We start from the raw sequence: 19,645 nt of genomic DNA, 5'->3' as shown, positions 1-19,645 counted from the left end.
AAGGTACCTTATTTGAGTAGTCACAGTAATTCCACATGAAGCATTGATCAATCGATATCACCCTATTTTGTCGCAATTACTCACCATTTATAAGTGATAACAATGAAAGTACCTCTCATCAACTAAAATCCATGAACACAGGCAATAATATCTTAAGCACCAATTATTGGGTCAATTCCAATTCAGTGATTATTTTTGTTCCTGATAGGGAAGTGTTTTTTTATGAGCAGGATATCAATTCTGTGCCAGTTTCGAGAATTAAAAACATCTAATTCACATTACTTACTGCATGAAAGAAGAATGATTCTCACAACAAATGTTAAGAGAGTCATAATTACGAGAGTCGATTCTGTGATTCTTGTCTAATGAGGCCCTGAATTGAGTAATTCCAAGGTCCAAAGCACAATGTTTAGATATTTCACAATACCCGAAAAATAACTGATGCAAAGTCATTAACCTTATTCATAACCATCACTTTTCACTTTCTAAATTCAATTAACATCAAATTTAACTGTATCTTTTGTTTTGCCTGTAAAAATCGAATAGCTCATTAAAGAAATGCCGCTAGCAACCAATCACACAATCAGGCGATGACCAAATACGGCGGCCAGCGCAAATTGGTCGAATGCACGTCAGTCACGTAACATGCAGTGTTGTAGTCGAGTTCTCATCATCCGAGTCAGAGTCTGAGTCCTTGGTGTCCGAGTCCAAGTCCGAGTCCATGCCAATTTCTGATGTCCGAGTCCGAGTCCTCAATGTTCGAGACCGAGTCCTTATGTATCAAATTCAAGCCCCGGGGTTTTCACCAATACTTTATCAACGTAGGCCTATACTTAAGTTCTATATTATATTCTTGTAAATATATAATTTGCTAGTCATACCTAGCATGCCAGGTATTGTTTTGGAGCTGTGCAATAATTATGCGAAGCCCCTTAGGTAGCATACCTTGGAAACAGAGTATAATCACAGACTCACAGTAACTTATTAGGCTTGTGTTTTAAAGAGGCAAAATATGCAATATATATAACATTCAAAATATGGCGTCAGGTGCCAAGCGAAGAGGTGTTGGATCTGGCTGTAGGCCTATGCAGTATTATTCCGGGGGGTGGGGTCACTCACATGTAAAGGTGGTACGGGTATGTAGTGCGGTCAAGGGTCCCTTTTTCAGGCTCTCCGGCAGTTCCTTAAGACCCGGCCGCTTTTGCATCATGCTCCAGTTCATTGAGCCTAACACTCTGAAAATTGTATATAGCTAGCTCTTTAGATCAAATTTGGATACTCATTTTGAATTTGTTAGCTCAAAATCTACAATTTGGCCCAACTTTAGTTCACAGACCTCCACAAAAATGTTGAAATTTCAGTTCATCAAGCCCCTATTTTGCCCCCAAATCGGTTCTTAGTTCACAAAGTTCGGCGCCGCACACCCAAAATTAACTTGAGTGCCCCATCAGGTATTATTATTCATGTACATTCTAGACTTGCGTCTAACAAAGCAGTCATGTCAAAACGAACAATTATGATTAAAATCCATTAAACCAATTAAAGATATAACTGAAAGCATTCTTGCTTTTTGGTAGTACTTTTATTTACAAACTGAATTTATTTGCATTCAAAATTACTTAAATTATAATCATGTGATGTGATCATTGATCAAGCATAAGAAGTTTACAATGAGCGAAAATGAAAGACCTAAAAGACCCTATTTTGCGGACTCGAGGAGGACTCAAAGCCGAGTCCCCGAGTCCTCAGGGTCCGAGTCCGAGTCCAAGTCCTTAGCTTCCGAGTTGTAGCTTCCGAGTCCAAGTCCGAGTCCTTGAAAAAAGTCCGAGCCCTCCAACACTGGTAACACGGCCATTGTTAAGCATATCTACGTCACAAGACGCGGTCATTAGACTTTTTCAATAACCTTAGTGATAAGATTGTACCTACCTGTGCATGTTGAGAGTCCAAGTGAGCGGTGAGTGCTTTCACCAGGTTGGGAGTGATCACATTCAAATGAGACCACAGCTGGTACCTACCTGTGCATGTTGAGAGTCCAAGTGAGTGGTGAGTGCTTTCACCAGGTTGGGAGTGATCTCCTTCATACGCGACCACAGCAGGTACCTACCTGTGCATGTTGAGAGTCCAAGTGAGCGGTGAGTGCTTTCACCAGGTTGGGAGTGATCACATTCAAATGAGACCACAGCTGGTACCTACCTGTGCATGTTGAGAGTCCAAGTGAGCGGTGAGTGCTTTCACCAGGTTGGGAGTGATCACATTCATATGAGACCACAGCTGGTACCTACCTGTGCATGTTGAGAGTCCAAGTGAGTGGTGAGTGCTTTCACCAGGTTGGGAGTGATCACTTTCATACGCGACCACAGCTGGCAGGCTTTCTGCAAGTAGGACCTAAAAAGAATAATAAATAAATTATAAGGAGGCTAAAACTTATAAGCTCCATATACATTGATATTTTCCCACAGCTCAAATTACAAGCCTATACCTCTAAGGAGCTCTTAGGTCTGAAATTCTAAAGATCCTCATCAATTTTAATATACCAAAATTCAAAGTTGCTACATTTGTGAAGGTTGTCATTCATTCAGGTGTAATTAAAAAATTAATTGGAAATCAGGAAACTTTGCAACTGGACTTGTGTTTATTTGAGTGGCTAGGACTTATTCTAGGTGTATGTTCATGCCAATTGATGTTCACTGACATGTGTCAAGATGGTGTTGCCACCAGAACACCAGTCCATTGGCCTGAAGATGCATGCACCTAGGGTAAGATACCGTAACCACTCATGAGTCCAGTTGCAGATTCCCCATTAATTTTTCAGAATTGCTACAGCTTTTAACATTGGAAATACTTTGAGTCAACATCGGCAATGATAAGTCTTTAGATCAACAGCAAGTACTTGCCAAATAAAGGTGAAGTTTGTGTTTATTTAAAGGCTTGTTAAGACATCAATGATGCAACCAAGAGAAAGTTTCTGACTTGGGTATCAAATTTCCATAGCCCTTCAGACTGGTGCTTGAATGCCACACTGTCTGTCAGTACCTGTTGATGTCTATTGTAGTAAATGACCATACAGCATCTCAATCTCCACAGTTTTATCCAAAATCAAAAGAGATATAATTTACAATAATTCAAATTTAAAAGGGCATTTCGTGATCAACAGCCTCATCCCCCCACTTTCTCAAAAAAAGTTGAGATTTTTATATCACTGGAAACCTCTGGCTACATAATGTTTATGTACAAAATATTTCTTGCAGATTAATTCGTTTAGCCAAGATATCGTGAAATTTGAATTTTGTTTTGGTGCACCAGAACGAAATTACAACATATTGTCTATGGAGCAGTGTAATACACATAATCATGCATAACTGCATAAGCATAATATCGGAATCAACTGAAATTTTGGGAATATGCTTTTTTCGTGGATATGTACTGAAAAATGTCATAAAAAGAGGATGCTAGGATCACGAAATACTCCTTTAAATAACATTTCTGCTGTTAGGCTGATACTATGATCCGCAGAACTTTGGGGGCTAATTTAATTTGGGATCACAAAATGGTGTACATTGACATATGTAACTCAAATTAGTGATCAAAGTATGTTCTCTTATATTTCTTACTCCATCTAAACCCATTCCTACCTTAGTTCCCTTGATTCAGGGAGTGACATTTCGTGCAGTAGATCCCATGCTAGCTTATGTTTACTAGACATGCTCCTGTTACTAGGCACAATTTGATTTAGAAACAATTCTCGTAGTGTTTCTAAACATTTTTCTTGAGCAGACATTTCTCTATCAAGGACAACAGGTAGAACACCATCCAACCACGCTCTGAACATACACAAACAAAATTTTTAAAAGTGCATAAATATTTTGAATATGTACATAAAGAATTAATATAAAAGTTAGTGCATTATGCCACACCATGATGGCTTCGAAACACTTTTTATTAATTGAATACCTGAGTGGAAGAAGGGCCCAACTCCATCAAATCTGGTTTTTTTTGAAATATTAAGAAAAAACTTAATATTTGGAAAAGTTTTATAGGCAGAATATTTTCATCTTCAGGGGACCTTTAAGGCCAGAGTAAGGGGAGACACATTCGTCCACACCTGAATTTGAGATTTCTTGATATTTATCAACACTAAGATGTATTCTTTCACTTGAAACTGATAAAAATACAACTTCCTAATATTTACTTGTATTTTTGCTTGATTTATTTCACTCTTTTCAACTCTAAAAAGTCACATGGCTCAAGACAGCTTAGTAAATTGGCGGGAAATAATGAGTTGGCAATGCGCGAATGGAAATATTGTGATTACGCGCGCGATTCGCGTCGCGTGACGCGGCGCATATGTCCAATGCAGTCAAGGCACATTCGGTATGTTGTTAACGCCAGCAAATGTGATGTAAACAAAACAAAAATTTGCAGTGACAAAGCCATTTAGATTTTTTAATTATTTTGGATTTAGGCGCACTAAAAACAGACATTATAGATTCATTGGTGCAAAAAGGTGCATATTTAGACCATGCACCAGCTACAGCTTGTACAAGCGTGAAAGTCTTGCCGTTTTAAAATATACGGACGTTTTGTGCATAATTTTGACATTTTTTCACTAAAACGTCGATTTCTCAGAGTTCATTTTTAACAATATTGTACGATTTTTGTGACAATATAACTCGAAAAATATGCAAGCAAAAGGTAAACCTTTTGCACTATCGTTTAGAGCAGTTTCAGCACATCAAAGTCTAGGGAAGGTTTTCTCATTTTTTCAAAATATTTGTTTTGAACAAAAATATACACCATTATGTGCAATTTTTAGCTTAATAGAGTGACAAAATTGCTTTTTTCACATGTTTTTGCAATATTTGAAAAATAAGGCGAATTTCAAAAAATAAAAAACCTTCCCTAAGTTCATGTCTCTTCTCCATGAAAAACTGACTAATTTTTTTTACTCCAAACAGATTTTTTTTTAAGTTGTCACAAAAAAATTGGGGTAAAAAAGTGCCTTTTTGTGATTTTTTCAAAAACTCGAGATTTTTTGACTCTATTTCCTTTCCAAAAATGTATAGTTTTATATACTTTGGACATACAATTCAAAAATAATGATGCTCGAAAAGGTCTGTGTTCTCTCCCATTACTCTGCCCTTAATACATGAACATACAACATTACATGCATTCTAAATTATATATGATGTTACCATGGCAACGATAGAGGTCTTAATGCGAGCTGGAGTTGGGCCCTTCTTCCACTAATATACTGCAAGTGCCAGTTCCGTAAGCAGAAGTGTTATAAATAGCTACACAAATTTGGTAATTATCCATTAATTGCAGAAGTAAAAGCATGTAATATGTTAGCCAGAAAGTTTATTGCAGTGAAAAGCAGATTTCATGGATGAACAAAATTCCTCTTTAACCCAATATTTGTGGAAGTAGGGCCCATGGAGTCTATCAGTTTACTGGCATTAAGTCAAAATATATTTTTAGATTTAGTACTATAGGATATGCTTTTGATGCCTTACTTCTGCAGTTCTCTGCACTCTGGATTCTCTGTCAACAACAGTGTGAGGGAATTCATGGCTTGTTTACGAACAGACAAAGCCGGGTCCAGACATCTATCATGTAGAACCTTCAACATAGAGGTGTTCAGTGCACTGGTGTTTAAACGCAAAACATTCTCCAAGGCCTGGATGCATCAAGAAAAACAAAAGCATTCAAATACTAAATTAGTATTTACATAACTGCAGATAAACAAGTGCAATTCTCAGTGTGTTTATACTGGACACTTTGTATCACTCCCAAAGATATTATATATTAGACAGCTAGAAGAGGTGATGCATACTGATTTGTGGTTGAAGACGTAGCCGCCCCAGCTGAAACATGAATATTTATCAACCAACAAAATGCACAGCAAGAATTTTCACACCAAGTACATCAAATTCACTTTTAAATATGCGAACTGTAGTTAAGATAACTGAAATGACTGGTAAGCAAGTCTACTAAATGACCTCAAAATGTCAAGTTGTCTGAGAAAATAAAAATGGCAGGCAAGAGGCTTAAAAATAAGCATGTCTTATGTTTAGTAAGTAGCTTCACTAGCTTGTATTTATGCTTTTGTCATGCATTAATGATAATGCGTAGAATACACAGTTACTGTGGTATATGCGATTGTTGATATGCTGATAAATTTTTCCGACATGTCGACAAGAAAAAAACATTTCAATGACAGCACAAGTTAATACCCTATTCATTGGTGTCTTAACTGATTCTTACCTGCTGGACTAGAAGCATCAAGACGCTGTCACCAAGAGGTGTGACTCCTCCAAACCATTGGGGCAATTACATATAAAGTTATATACTATTGCACTATTTAAACACAATTATGTGCACATCCACATCACAAGGATGCACCCGCCAGCCACCACATGCGCCTCCCACACATACAAGTGAGGAACAAACACCAGACCCATGTCACACGGAGGCCACTCCAAATCATCCCCAATGTATTATGTGTACAGGCTGTATCCAAATAATTGTTACCCTGCCATCAAATGTCATGTTTATTGAAATGTCTGCTTCTTGAAAATATTGGATCCTCTTCAAATCACCACAATTGATTGTTTCGTGACCTACAAATTAGGTAGCAAGTATTTTACACATTGGGGTGTGCGTGTGTGTGTGTATATTCATGCTTGTATTAAGCCTACCTGCAGTGCTGCTTTTCGTACACCAACTTTCTCATCACAAGCCCGCCTCTCTAGCATAGATAAGATGCCTTGACCCTCTGTTGGACCTGCAACACATTTAAGGAAACAAAATAAACCATATCAGCAGATTAATCACTGGGCATTTTCAAGGAGTCATACAAATTAAACATGAAGCGGGTGTTCCAAACAGATGTTTTAGTAGATTGTTGCAGTACCACACTATTCTACCTAATAAGGCACAAAATTCAGTCACTTTCAGGGGGCCCTTACTAAATCAATGAAATGGAAGTTAATAATACACACATATATATAAAAATAATATCTGAAGTAAAATCATCATAATCTTAAAGCTGGACAGAATAAAGTTGTGCAGGTGCATTAATAAGGCACAACAAGTGTGTAGGGCCAGGCACCTTAGGTCTCACACACATCATCACGATGACTCATATACTTTGTATGTACGCTTGTTGAACTGTGGGGGACAGTGCATTCCTGGAAAGTTAAGAAACACATGTTATGCATGTCCAATAATCATTATTGTCATTTTTGTGTTCAGTTCATAACTTCTAATCTTTTCATGCTATACTTCTACCAGAATAAAACCCTAAATGAAGTGTTGGATGAAGTTTTATGGAGTATTTCCATGCTAACAGAATTCTAAACTACATTCCCTATAACTCAATACCCTGGAAGGTACAACTAACAGCATGAACAGTAATATCTTTTTCTTTCTTCAAAATAATATTTTTTAATATGTATCACAAGAAACAAAATATTAAATTTTGCCAAATCAAATCAAAAAAGTTGTGCATACTAGAGCCAGAGACATCCACCAGCAATGCAGGTGATCCTCCAAGTAGATTTCCTGGTGTAGCGCCTTTCTTCTCATTGGCTGCAAGTCCAGCAGGCACAGATGAAGCAACGGTATCAGTTGCAAAAGTGTTGCTGCTTTCCTTGGCTACCTGATCTGTGCTTGCATCATTCTTGGCTGATTCCCCAGGAGTTGCAGGCGAGGCTCTTTGGTTAATCTGTGAGAAGATGATAAAGATTTAGTGTCATCAAATAAGATTCCATCTAGCAAAAAAGAAAAAGAAAAAAGAGGACAATGCTGCAAACATTCATGGTTTACACTGAACAGTTGGCAATAACCAACATTCCTTACCAAACCCTAATCGCATGGTGCGCTAGATATTCTATAGTTATGTAGACTTGCTCAAGTCTTTTTGGACCTATGTTTTCCATAAATCTTTTTTCCTTCTTGTCTTGTTTCATTCTTTCTTCCTTTCCTTGTTCCTTCAAATTCAATTCTAATTCAGTTGGCGTGTCTTGTCAAGGATACACAAAATTTGATTGGTTTTCACCTATCGCTCATTCTACAAAATCCGGTGCCAATAGCCCTTTTTCCATTCTTTGGTCCACAAACACTTTGTCGAGCATTTAGGGCATCAAATATGTTGTTTTTCTGGTAGAACTCAATGAGATCTACACGGACATATATAGTTTTCCATACTTTAAATGCTTTCTTCAGCCTGATTAACCCTTGCAAAGGCTCAAAAATCCCTAAAAATGCGTTTCCACTGCTCAAGTGTCACATCTAACCCTGAATATTTTCTTTGAATAAAAGAGATTTCTTTACATATTTGTTGTTTTTTAATTAGATAACGCACCATCATATTGTTTTTCAACATTATTTTTTAGTGATTAAAACGTCTTTGTGTAATTCTAAAATAAATTGCACTTTCCACCAAAACGCTGTGAGCTACGTTACCCCTTTTTAACACACGTTATTGGAAAGAAGTAAAACAGAGGTATCAATGTAATTTGCGGTTTTGAAAGGAAACACTCATAGGTTTTAAAAATCACAGTAAAAATCGTGATGCTGTAGCATTTTGGCATAGAAATGTTGTAAACATTGAAATTTCGACCGACCATGTTAAGATTGGTGAGCTACGTTACCAGGATTCTATAGTATGCACTTGTATTACATGTACTTCCTAATGTGAAAGCTACCAGTGGTGAACCCCATTTATATTAGAATTAACCGACATAACGTTCTAACGTTCGCATATCACATTAAAAACCAGTGAACTACGTTACTGTGAGCTATGTTACACACTCATTTACGCATCTTCAAAACTTCTATGAAATGGTGAAATCTGTTTTACATTTCACTCAAGTGATCTTTAGTTTGCTTTTTATGACCTTGGATTGAGTAAAACCAGCCCATTTTGTAGTCGGTAACGTAGCTCACATTACATTGAGTTTTAGTGTTAAAAAACATCATGACTTCCTGAAAGAAAAATATGCAAGTGGTGTTTGCAATTTTTTACATCTGAAAGTAGTGATACATTTACTCTTAAAAAACACAAAAAGCAGGTCTTTTTGAACAACTTTTATTTTTTCAATTTTTATAGTGGATTGGCACCGGATTTTGTAGAATGAGCGCTATACATTATGACATTCTTGTAGATCCTCAATGATCACACGATGGTGCATTCACATAATACACATGCACGAACTAAGAACACGGTTCGGCAGCTCAGATGTTTTTGACAGTTTGGTTTATTTAAAACAGGGATGTCCTCATAAACATAAATAGGCATATGACATAGAATTTGAGTATAGGATCCTGGGATAGGACCTGTGTATAATAAGCTTAAATGCAGAATCATAATGTAGACAAACCCCACTATCCTAGATGCATTTACACCTTGAATAAGGACTAGTTATGCCAAGCTCTGCACACAGGTAACAATCACAGTAAATATGGAACCCAGTACACCTACCAAGCTTAGAATTGGATCTGGTGTTGAAGCTTGCTGAGAAGGGAAAAATAACTCCATGACAGCTCTCTGAATGACCACATTACTGGAGGATGTAAACTGGGCAAAGCAAGCTATAGATCTGGCTCGCACACTGAGTAGAAAACAAACAAAAGCAGAGTGTTAGCATTTTTCAATAGGTAGGGGAGGTCCAAGGAAAAGCATTTTTGGAAACAATTGGGTCCTTAAGGCCTAAAACAGTTGTTTTATTGGTGCATTAGGCTGAACAAAAATGGGGTACATACAGTCAGCAGGGGTGTCTATTCTTCCGTTAATCGCCCCCAAAGGGGAGGGAATAATTTTACCCCTTTGGGGAAGAATTTTGCATTTTGAAAAAGAAAACAAATAGAGGGGAAAAACAGAAAGAAAACCAACAGGATTCAAGGAAGATTAAAAATAAAATTAACAAATTTGGGGGGAAAATGTATAACTGGAACATGTATTATTATGTTTTATGGCTATTTTTGGAATGAAATTGATGGTCACTGGCTGGCAGTGACTGCTGTACAGGGTAGGTGAATTCATCAAGTGTCATTTAGGAAAGAATTATAATGGGTACATAGCATTAGCATACATGTAGTGGTCCCTTGGCTTTTACCCATTCCCATCCCAAAAACAGTTATTTTGAGGGAAACCATGCACTTTAGCATAAAACAGGGAAAAGTTGGGTCAGTAATTCTTCCCTGCCTGGGCAATAGTGACTAGTGGTCATACTATACATGTAGGTAATAATACGCACACAGATTAAGGGAGCTCTGCTTTGCATATTTCATACAAAATCCATTTTCTTTTTAGTTTGAACATCTGCCTATCTAAGGGAAGCATTTGGGATTCTAAGGAAAGACAGAACCATCAATTAGTTAACTGCTCTATCTTCCCTTTTAAACCTCAGCTGCAATCCTTGATTATCTTTCCCAAGGCCTAGATGCAATAGTTCAGTGACAATCTCCGAACTCTGCTACAGAAGAATTATAATTCTAAGGCTTTATAAATCAGGGGCATGTGAGTCACCACATGTATAAAAGCTGAAAACACTGAAAACAGTTAGCAAAAAGGTAAAAACGCCTAGCAAAACGCTGCAATTTGGGAAGATCCTACTTTTGTACAGAGCAGGTGTACCGGTACTGGTACTAAAAAAGCTGAAAATCAAAACAAAACGCTGAACTCTCACAGCCCTGAAAATAATAAATCACAGCTAGCTCTGAAAATAATAAAGAGCCTAAAGGTGTTTGCCAGCCTGTCTTCCCTTTGAACCATTAGTCCTTAGATGCAATGGTTCAGTGTCCAGACTGTACCATCTAGGAAAGAATTTGATGTTTTTAGGGAAGACAGAATAGACCAACTCACAACTTAGCCTAACAGTTGTATAAAGAAGTTTCTAGGTCTGACAACACACCTATATTCAGGTAGGGAAGGGAGGGAACAAGAAAATAAGGAAAAGTACATGTAGATAGCAACCAAGGGTGAGGGAATAATTTCAATTTTCTGGAAGAATAGACACCCCTGACAGTCAGTCTACTCTGAAGTACAAAGTACCGACGCGGACGCATACATTGTGCTGACTTTGAAGGCACGCATACCTGCAGCAGAGACGCAGCACTATGCACTGTTAACGAGCGTGTTGTCACTTTGTACTTCTGAGTGGACAAACTGTAGGTCAGGATATAATTTCACACAAAAAAAATAAAATACCCCACATTTTGCCCAACAGATAATACTAAACGCCGGCAGCAGCAGCATATAGACTGCTATTGGACTGATATACCAATGCAGTAGCTTATGATGCCTCAACGTATGCCACTTTTGCCTTGTTATTGCCAATCGCACGGTCATCTCAAAACAAGATTCTACCCGCAAAGTGTGTGTTGCGTGTGCGTACATCCGTCAAACCCATGCTTTAACTGTCGTGTACGCTTTGCAAAAGCTCTCTGATATGTTGTTAGAAAAGCGCCAGAAAATACACTTTTTGGGAATGTGTTTGCATGGAAAACCTCGTTTTGATAGCAAGATGGCGGATCTGTGCAAAGGGTGAATAGAATAAGTTTATTGTACTCTTTTTCAAGGTCCTACTTGATCGCATAAGGTCCAGCTTGATCACATATACACAAAGTTGTAAATTTAATTTTGTGAACAACATGCATAGTATTAATACCAGGTCAAATGCTGATCAACTTCTTGACATCAATGAATGTCGTTTACACACTGTTCAAAATCAAGGTGCAATAAAATGGAATAAACTACCTAGGCTTGGGCGATATCGCACCGTGCGATATATCGCGATATTAAATCCTTATCGTGATGACGATATGTAGAAATAGTGACAGGCGATATACTTATAATTGGTCTCCCATCCACTCAGGAGGCCATGACCAACGAAATGTTCAATGTGTATGAGGGCAGCAGTGGTCTCCCATCCACTCAGGAGGCCACGACCAACGAAATGTTCAATGTTCATGCAATGCAAAATAGCGGCAAATGGTTGAATTCATAATGTTTTTAATAACGTTTCGGATATAAAGAAGCTGTTTTGAACGATGGCAGTGGATTGAATAAGTATGTTTTGTACTTGTTTATTTGAATACTTGATGCTTCACTGTTTGCCGGGCCGTTTTGCACCCGTATACCAGTGAACTTCTGATATGGCATGCATGCATGCATGTATTGATAAAAATATCGTCAGATGGCGATATCATGATATGTTTTCGGCCGCGATATGCGAAAGACTGACGATGCCCAAGCCTAAAACTACCACATCATATAGAATGTATGAGCAATATAGCTTATTATCTAATTAAATCACCCATTTTTTATCATCTCAGTACATAATGGCATTTCAGATTATATGTATTTATTGTTAAATGACACAAAAATGGCGGACAGACCTTTCAAGTAGGTCAGGCGTTATTATTTTTCTTTCTTTTTTTTGGAGGTTAAAATTATTTAAAAGTTCACCAAAATCTGACAAATCTGAAAAAAAAAATCAATTTTTGCCCCCAAACAGCTGATTTTAGCAATTCTTTAAAATGCATATTCTGGGTCAGTCATGATTGTAGAAAAGGGGTTTTTTTTCGTCGCCTTATTGTATTTTATGTTTTATGTAAATATTATGGCCTTCATGTGTGTTATTATAATATTTTATTATTCTTATATAAATTATGTTTTGATCAATAATCATGTAACAATAATCGCATAATAATTAATATTGTGTTAAATTGTTCTGTAGTTTTTATGTATTTAGATTGAGCTTATAATTGTGTATTTTAAAAATATACCCTGGTAAAATATAAAATAAATAAATAAATAAATAAATAAATAAATAAATAAATAAATAAATAAATAAATAAATAAATAAATAAATAAATAAATAAATAAATAAATAAATAAATAAATAAATAAATTATAAATAAATAAATAAATAAATAAATACTTACGTTGGTGATTTATCAGAGCATCGAGACAACAGCAGCTGAAGTAAGAACTTATGGGTCAGAAACTGCTTGCATTCTGCCAATGTATTTTCTGAAAAAAAAAGTTAACAAAATATTCATCAGTACAATGCAGTTTATTTTTAATATTTTTAATAAATAATTAATATTTTTCTCATCAGTAACCAGTTTGTCACACAAGATAGCTTGTGCTATGTTTATTTAAACTAGTATATCTTTTGCTGAAAAATGTGCTGCAAAAAAAGGTTTAGCTTTCATCGAGAATACATTGAAGTTTGCAACAACAACTTTACTTTATGATTTGCAAAATTCCAAGCACATTTACTTGTCCTTCTCAATCTAAGATTTGTCCCTTTAACACCTCCTTCACCCATGGCACATAAATGCACCAGCCGAAAAATAACACTCCCTGCTCAATGCACATAAATGCACCAGCCGAAAAATAACACTCCTTGCTCAATGCACATAAATGCACCAGCTGAAAAATAACACTCCATGCTCAATGCTCATAAATGCACCTGCAGAAAAATAACACTTCTTGCTCAATGCTCATAAATGCACCAGCCGAAAAATAACACTCCTTGCTCAATGCTCATAAATGCACCAGCCGAAAAATAACACTCCTTGCTCAATGCTCATAAATGCACCAGCTGAAAAATAACACTCCTTGCTCAATGCTCATAAATGCATCAGCAGAAAAATAACACTCCTTGCTCAATGCTCATAAATGCACCAGCCGAAAAATAACAATAAATTGTAGCATATTTGTTCATTTTTATGTCACATTATGTTAAAAATATGCATAAACTAGGTATGTGGGAAGTGAACCTGTGTACTTTGTGTGCCGCTAAATATGGGTGGTTTTATTCTTGGGTTTGCCATGTTTGCTGTGAGCAGTTACATCAATTTGTTTTTTATTGAAACATGTAGATATTTTCATTTACAGTGTATTATTGATCTGTAGTTACAGCCCTTTATACATGAGTTTTTTTAATCACATTGTAAATGATTGGAATTAACTGATTGGAATTAAGGGTATTAATTTGCTCCACAGATAATTCCATTATCTGTGTTTGCTCAGTCATTTTATTGATACCGAGAAATGCACAACAACTTAAGGTGGTTTTAAATGCAAATTAAGGTGGTATTGGATGCATTTTCTAGAAATTAGAAAATGCTTTGAGCATGTTTTAAACAGATTAATTGAGTAGGGTAAAGTACACTGTACTGATCAATATGCCTTATGTTTGGAGCAAATCGGACATACGGTTTCCATAATACATAAATTTATATTTTCTTTGTATTCTATTGTTTTTGTCAATAATCAATATAGTTAATGAACTAAAAGGACTGGAAAGGCTCATTAATATGTAATTTTTGCCAATATTTTGCTAAAAATCAATGCATAAATGTTCAGGGTACTTTTATTTTGCATACTTTTGCCCTGAAACTTGGTCAAAGTGTTTCTAATATGTTCTAATGTATTATAAAACCCGCCCTCTAATTAGCATATTTGCATAATTAATGAGTTAATTTGCATAAATGAGCTTCTCCAGTCATTTTAGCTCATTAACTTTATTGATTATTGATAAAAACAATAAGATACAAAGAAAATATAAATTAATATATTTTGAAAACCGTATGTCCGATTAACTCCAAACAAAAGGCATATCGATCAGTGTACTTTGCTCTACTCAATTAATCTGTTTAAAACATGCTTAGAGCACTTTTATAATGCCTCCATAACCACCTTAAAGATCTATGGATCGTTTTCATCTTTGGCACAGAAGATAATATAATCAGATTGTAAATGATGGAAATTAACTGATTGGAATTAAGCGTATTAATTTGCTCCACAGATAATTCCATTATATATGTTTGCTCAGTAATTTTATTGATACTGAGAAATTTACAACTTAAGGTGGTTTAAAATGCAAATTAAAGATCTATGGATCGTTTTCATCTTTGGCACAGAAGAAGATAATTATTTTTAAAGATTTTCGGCAGTGTTTTCAGCACCCTACCTCCTCTGATTATTGCTCTCCAGGGACTGAGAAATTTCAGACCTGGATACTGCTCTCATATGGTTGAAATTGCACATGTCCAAATAAATTAGGAAATGGTGTCAAATCGTTCAAGAACATCACGAATGACCTCCCTGCTGATTTTCCCGTAAAAAGTTTGTAAGTAATGTGGAATCTGTGGCCAAAAAACAAAAATTTCACTTTGACCCCCAGGGGGAATTCCACTGGGATTTTTTTACGGGAAAATCAGTGGAGGTGCGCAGGAGCATGACTCAACATGTGAGTATACTTTTATTGGGACAAATGAAGTGATTTGCGACTCGAAAAAACAGCAAAAAACTTTCAATGTGATTGTTCAGAAGCCAATAGTGACTGCTTGGTTACCATGGCAACGGTTTTATTACCTTCATAACATGGCCAACATATCCCTACATAAGTACAAACTGACTTGAAATTGTATCATGAAAGGTTTTGGAGATATTTGCAAAAATGTTGGAATTCATGATTTCCCTAAACCTTGCCTTTAACACCACCTTAACAATGACCTAACAAGTAGGTGTTAATATGTTAAAAAGACATCAAGTCTGGACATTAATTTCTTACATGCTATAGTCAATCACTATTCCTCACATTTCTAAGTTTATATTTACAGTGTACAGGATTTGTTCAAGACCAATAAATGATTAAATGCTGTAGCATTCAATGTGTTTATTGAAAAACTAGAAAGGTGTTAATATATTACAAAGACACAAAGTCTGGACTAGCATTAAATGTGTCAGTGCCAATGATATAAACTAAGTTTTGCTACAATCGTTCTGAATGTGCACTAATTTGGAGAATTTGAGACACTAATTGCTCATGGCTCGTGCACAGAAGTAGGGGCCTATAGACAGCATGAGCCCAATTGGTGCTTGGCAAAGCAACACTGAAAAGCAAACATTGTAGCCGCACTGAAGCAGTAAAGTTCAACATCTCTTTTACAAAATCGCCAGATCAAGGAGTTTGTACAGTGTTTGTAATATGAAAAGCACCACAAACAGTCTGCATAGGAGACTATTCCATGAAATTTGGTATAAATTTTCGTAACAAAATGCTCCAAAAATCACACTTCCGGTCCGAATTTTTCTAGCTAAATAAGTAACAATCATGAACGATCATGATTACTCAAACGATGTAGCAAGAGAAAGAAAAAAACAGAGAGAAATCTAGACCATACCTATAGCATCATTTGCGTTGCAAATGTGCCAAAAATAACACTCCTTGCTCAACGCACATAAATGCACCAGCCGAAAAATAACACTCCTTGCTCAATGCTCATAAATGCATCAGCAGAAAAATAACACTCCTTGCTCAATGCTCATAAATGCACCAGCAGAAAAATAACACTCCTTGCTCAATGCTCATAAATTCACCAGATGAAAAATAACACTCCTTGCTCAATGCTCATAAATGCACCAGCAGAAAAATAACACTCCTTGCTCAAGAAAAATAACACTCCTTGCTCAATGCTCATAAATGCATCAGCAGAAAAATAACACTCCTTGCTCAATGCTCATAAATGCATCAGCCGAAAAATAACACTCCTTGCTCAATGCTCATAAATCCACCAGCAGAAAAATAACACTCCTTGCTCAATGCTCATAAATGCACCAGCAGAAAAATAACACTCCTTGCTCAATGTTCATAAATGCATCAGCAAAAAAAATTACACTCCTTGCTCAATGCTCATAAATGCACCAGCAGAAAAATAACACTCCTTGCTCAATGCTCATAAATGCACCAGCAGAAAAATAACACTCCTTGCTCAATGCTCATAAATGCATCAGCAGAAAAATAACACTCCTTGCTCAATGCTCATAAATGCACCAGCAGAAAAAAACACTCCTTGCTCAATGCTCATAAATGCACCAGCAGAAAAATAACACTCCTTGCTCAATGCTCATAAATGCATCAGCAGAAAAATAACTCCTTGCTCAATGCTCATAAATGCACCAGCAGAAAAATAACACTCCTTGCTCAATGCTCATAAATGCACCAGCAGAAAAATAACTCCTTGCTCATAAATGCACCAGCAGAAAAATAACACTCCTTGCTCAATGCTCATAAATGCATCAGCAGAAAAATAACTCCTTGCTCAATGCTCATAAATGCACCAGCAGAAAAATAACACTCCTTGCTCAATGCTCATAAATGCACCAGCAAAAAAATAACACTCCTTGCTCAATGCTCATAAATGCACCAGCAGAAAAATAACACTCCTTGCTCAATGCTCATAAATGCACCAGCAGAAAAATAACTCCTTGCTCATAAATGCACCAGCAGAAAAATAACACTCCTTGCTCAATGCATCAGCAGAAAAATAACACTCCTTGCTCAATGCTCATAAATGCACCAGCAGAAAAATAACACTCCCTGCTCAATGCTCATAAATGCACCAGCAGAAAAAAAACACTCCTTGCTCAATGCTCATAAATGCACCAGCAGAAAAATAACACTCCTTACTCAATGCTCATAAATGCACCAGTAGAAAAATAACACTCCCTGCTCAATGCACCAGCAGAAAAATAACACTCCTTGCTCAATGCTCATAAATGCACCAGCAGAAAAATAACACTCCCTGCTCAATGCTCATAAATGCACCAGCAGAAAAATAACACTCCTTGCTCAATGCTCATAAATGCACCAGCAGAAAAATAACACTCCTGCTCAATGCTCATAAATGCATCAGCAGAAAAATAACACTCCTTGCTCAATGCTCATAAATGCACCAGCAGAAAAATAACACTCCCTGCTCAATGCTCATAAATGCACCAGCAGAAAAATAACACTCCTTGCTCAATGCTCATAAATGCACCAGCAGAAAAATAACACTCCTTGCTCATAAATGCATCAGCAGAAAAATAACACTCCTTGCTCAATGCTCATAAATGCATCAGCAGAAAAATAACACTCCTTGCTCAATGCTCATGGCTCATAAATTGCACCCATGGCATAAGAGTATTTCCGATTATTACTATTTATGGCTGTGCGCATCAAATGTTAAATTGTGCAAAATATAATTTATGATGATTTTAATCTCTTTCAGAAAATGCTTTAAACGATATAAAATATTTCTTCTTATATATTTTTTCTTATCCAATAGCCACAGTTTATAAGCTATCTTATCCCAGACCTGCCAACATACTTTCAGAATTCAGAGAAGGTTTTGCAAGTCTGAATTTATCACAATAGACTAAAGAGAATGCTAGAGCAAAATTGTAAGTGACTTTGCATTATTTTCTGCTGTTCTAACATTTAAATTAGCCATCACTGAAATTTTCAGAAAGCAGGATTGTCCCTCATTTTCACTTTGGTAAACCCCAAATGAGGGACAGTCAGGTCTGTTATCCTCATAACGAGGAATGATCCCCTAATTTTCATACCTACCATTTGCTACTCTTTCAGGCTGCTCCAATAGGACAGTACATAGCTCAATAGCAAACACCCTGTAACTTGTCTGAAACCAAACACAAAAATGAAAAGAAAAATATAATTATCTTGCTATAATCATACAGATGACTTGCACAGGATGCTTTTCCCTATACTTTGTTATGCTAATAATCAGGGACAGGCGATTTGCGCGGAAAAAAGTAGCAAATTGCGCGGAACTCTTTTTTCAGTGCAAATCATGTATCCCTGCCCATAGGAAAAAATAGCCAATTGCGCAGAATTGCGCGGAAAAATGGTTCTGCGCAAATCGCCTGTCCCTGCTAATAATTAACAAAGGCTCATAACATTGTGGATTGATTTTTAGAATCCACTGGGATGTCATACACATAGTTGAGTGAAGCAACTATAATTTGGTTCACCTCTAGTTCGGTAGTGATGTATGTGCGTATTTCACTAGCCACAGTATCGAATCGTGCACGTAAAGTTAAACGTGCTGAGTGTACATGCACGCGTAGACCGGCGATTTGTCGACACGCTTGCGGCACAATTGCGAAAAAGCATTGGCGTCACTACCGAACTTGAGGTGAACCAAATACGCTAGTTGTGCTTTGCATAATGTATGACTGGTGTGCATTTATGTAAAATTACACAAGTGTAGGTTCAGGCCTTGTCATTTGAGGAGTGTGAATGCGATCGCATCCCAATGCACTCCCTAAATGAATGCTAAAAAAAAGTAAAAGTTGACGCACCTAGATGCATTGTTCCGCTCACCTAACATTCTTAGGGTACTTACCAAACTGTCCGTGAGTTGTGACATGTCTAAAAGCCCAGTTTGTCCTTCTCACCTACCTTGAATCTAAACTCCAATTGCATCTAGACCAAATATGACAATCAGCATATATCTAGCTCATTGTGTGTGACAACTCACCTTGACATTTTTGGAGTATTTAAACACCCATTGCATAAACCTAGCATGACAGTCAGCAGGGACTTGGCTCAATATGCTAGCTATGGTGTTGGCAGTGTGAGTCCTATATTCAATCTTGTCTGGAACCTTGACACACAGATGCTGCAACAAGACGCGTACACTAGCATGGGCATTGTCTCCCATCTCACTGGACATGAAGCTATATCAAACAGTAAATAAAATACAATATTGTTTTTAGGAACAAATTGATAATGAAAAGACATTTTCATGGATTGCAAAATTAGTGGAACTGATA

At 36.7% G+C, this 19,645-nt stretch overlaps 1 protein-coding gene across 1 annotated transcript in view; it reads right to left on the bottom strand.

Annotated features, from left to right (window-relative positions):
- LOC140138879 (condensin-2 complex subunit D3-L-like) overlaps positions 1-19,645 on the bottom strand; it is a 58,343-nt gene that overhangs the window by 20,578 nt on the left and 18,120 nt on the right. Inside the window, 9 exon segments of the mRNA XM_072160657.1 lie at positions 2,282-2,388; positions 3,636-3,824; positions 5,517-5,680; positions 6,702-6,787; positions 7,516-7,729; positions 9,488-9,617; positions 12,955-13,042; positions 18,420-18,489; positions 19,351-19,549. Of these exon segments, the coding sequence (XP_072016758.1) occupies positions 2,282-2,388; positions 3,636-3,824; positions 5,517-5,680; positions 6,702-6,787; positions 7,516-7,729; positions 9,488-9,617; positions 12,955-13,042; positions 18,420-18,489; positions 19,351-19,549 (1,247 nt within the window).

This window comes from Amphiura filiformis, chromosome 18 (assembly GCF_039555335.1).
Source record: "Amphiura filiformis chromosome 18, Afil_fr2py, whole genome shotgun sequence".
Lineage (NCBI taxonomy): Eukaryota > Metazoa > Echinodermata > Ophiuroidea > Amphilepidida > Amphiuridae > Amphiura > Amphiura filiformis.
The sequence above is the reverse complement of the archived record's forward strand: the minus strand, read 5'-3'. Positions and strand labels throughout refer to the sequence as shown.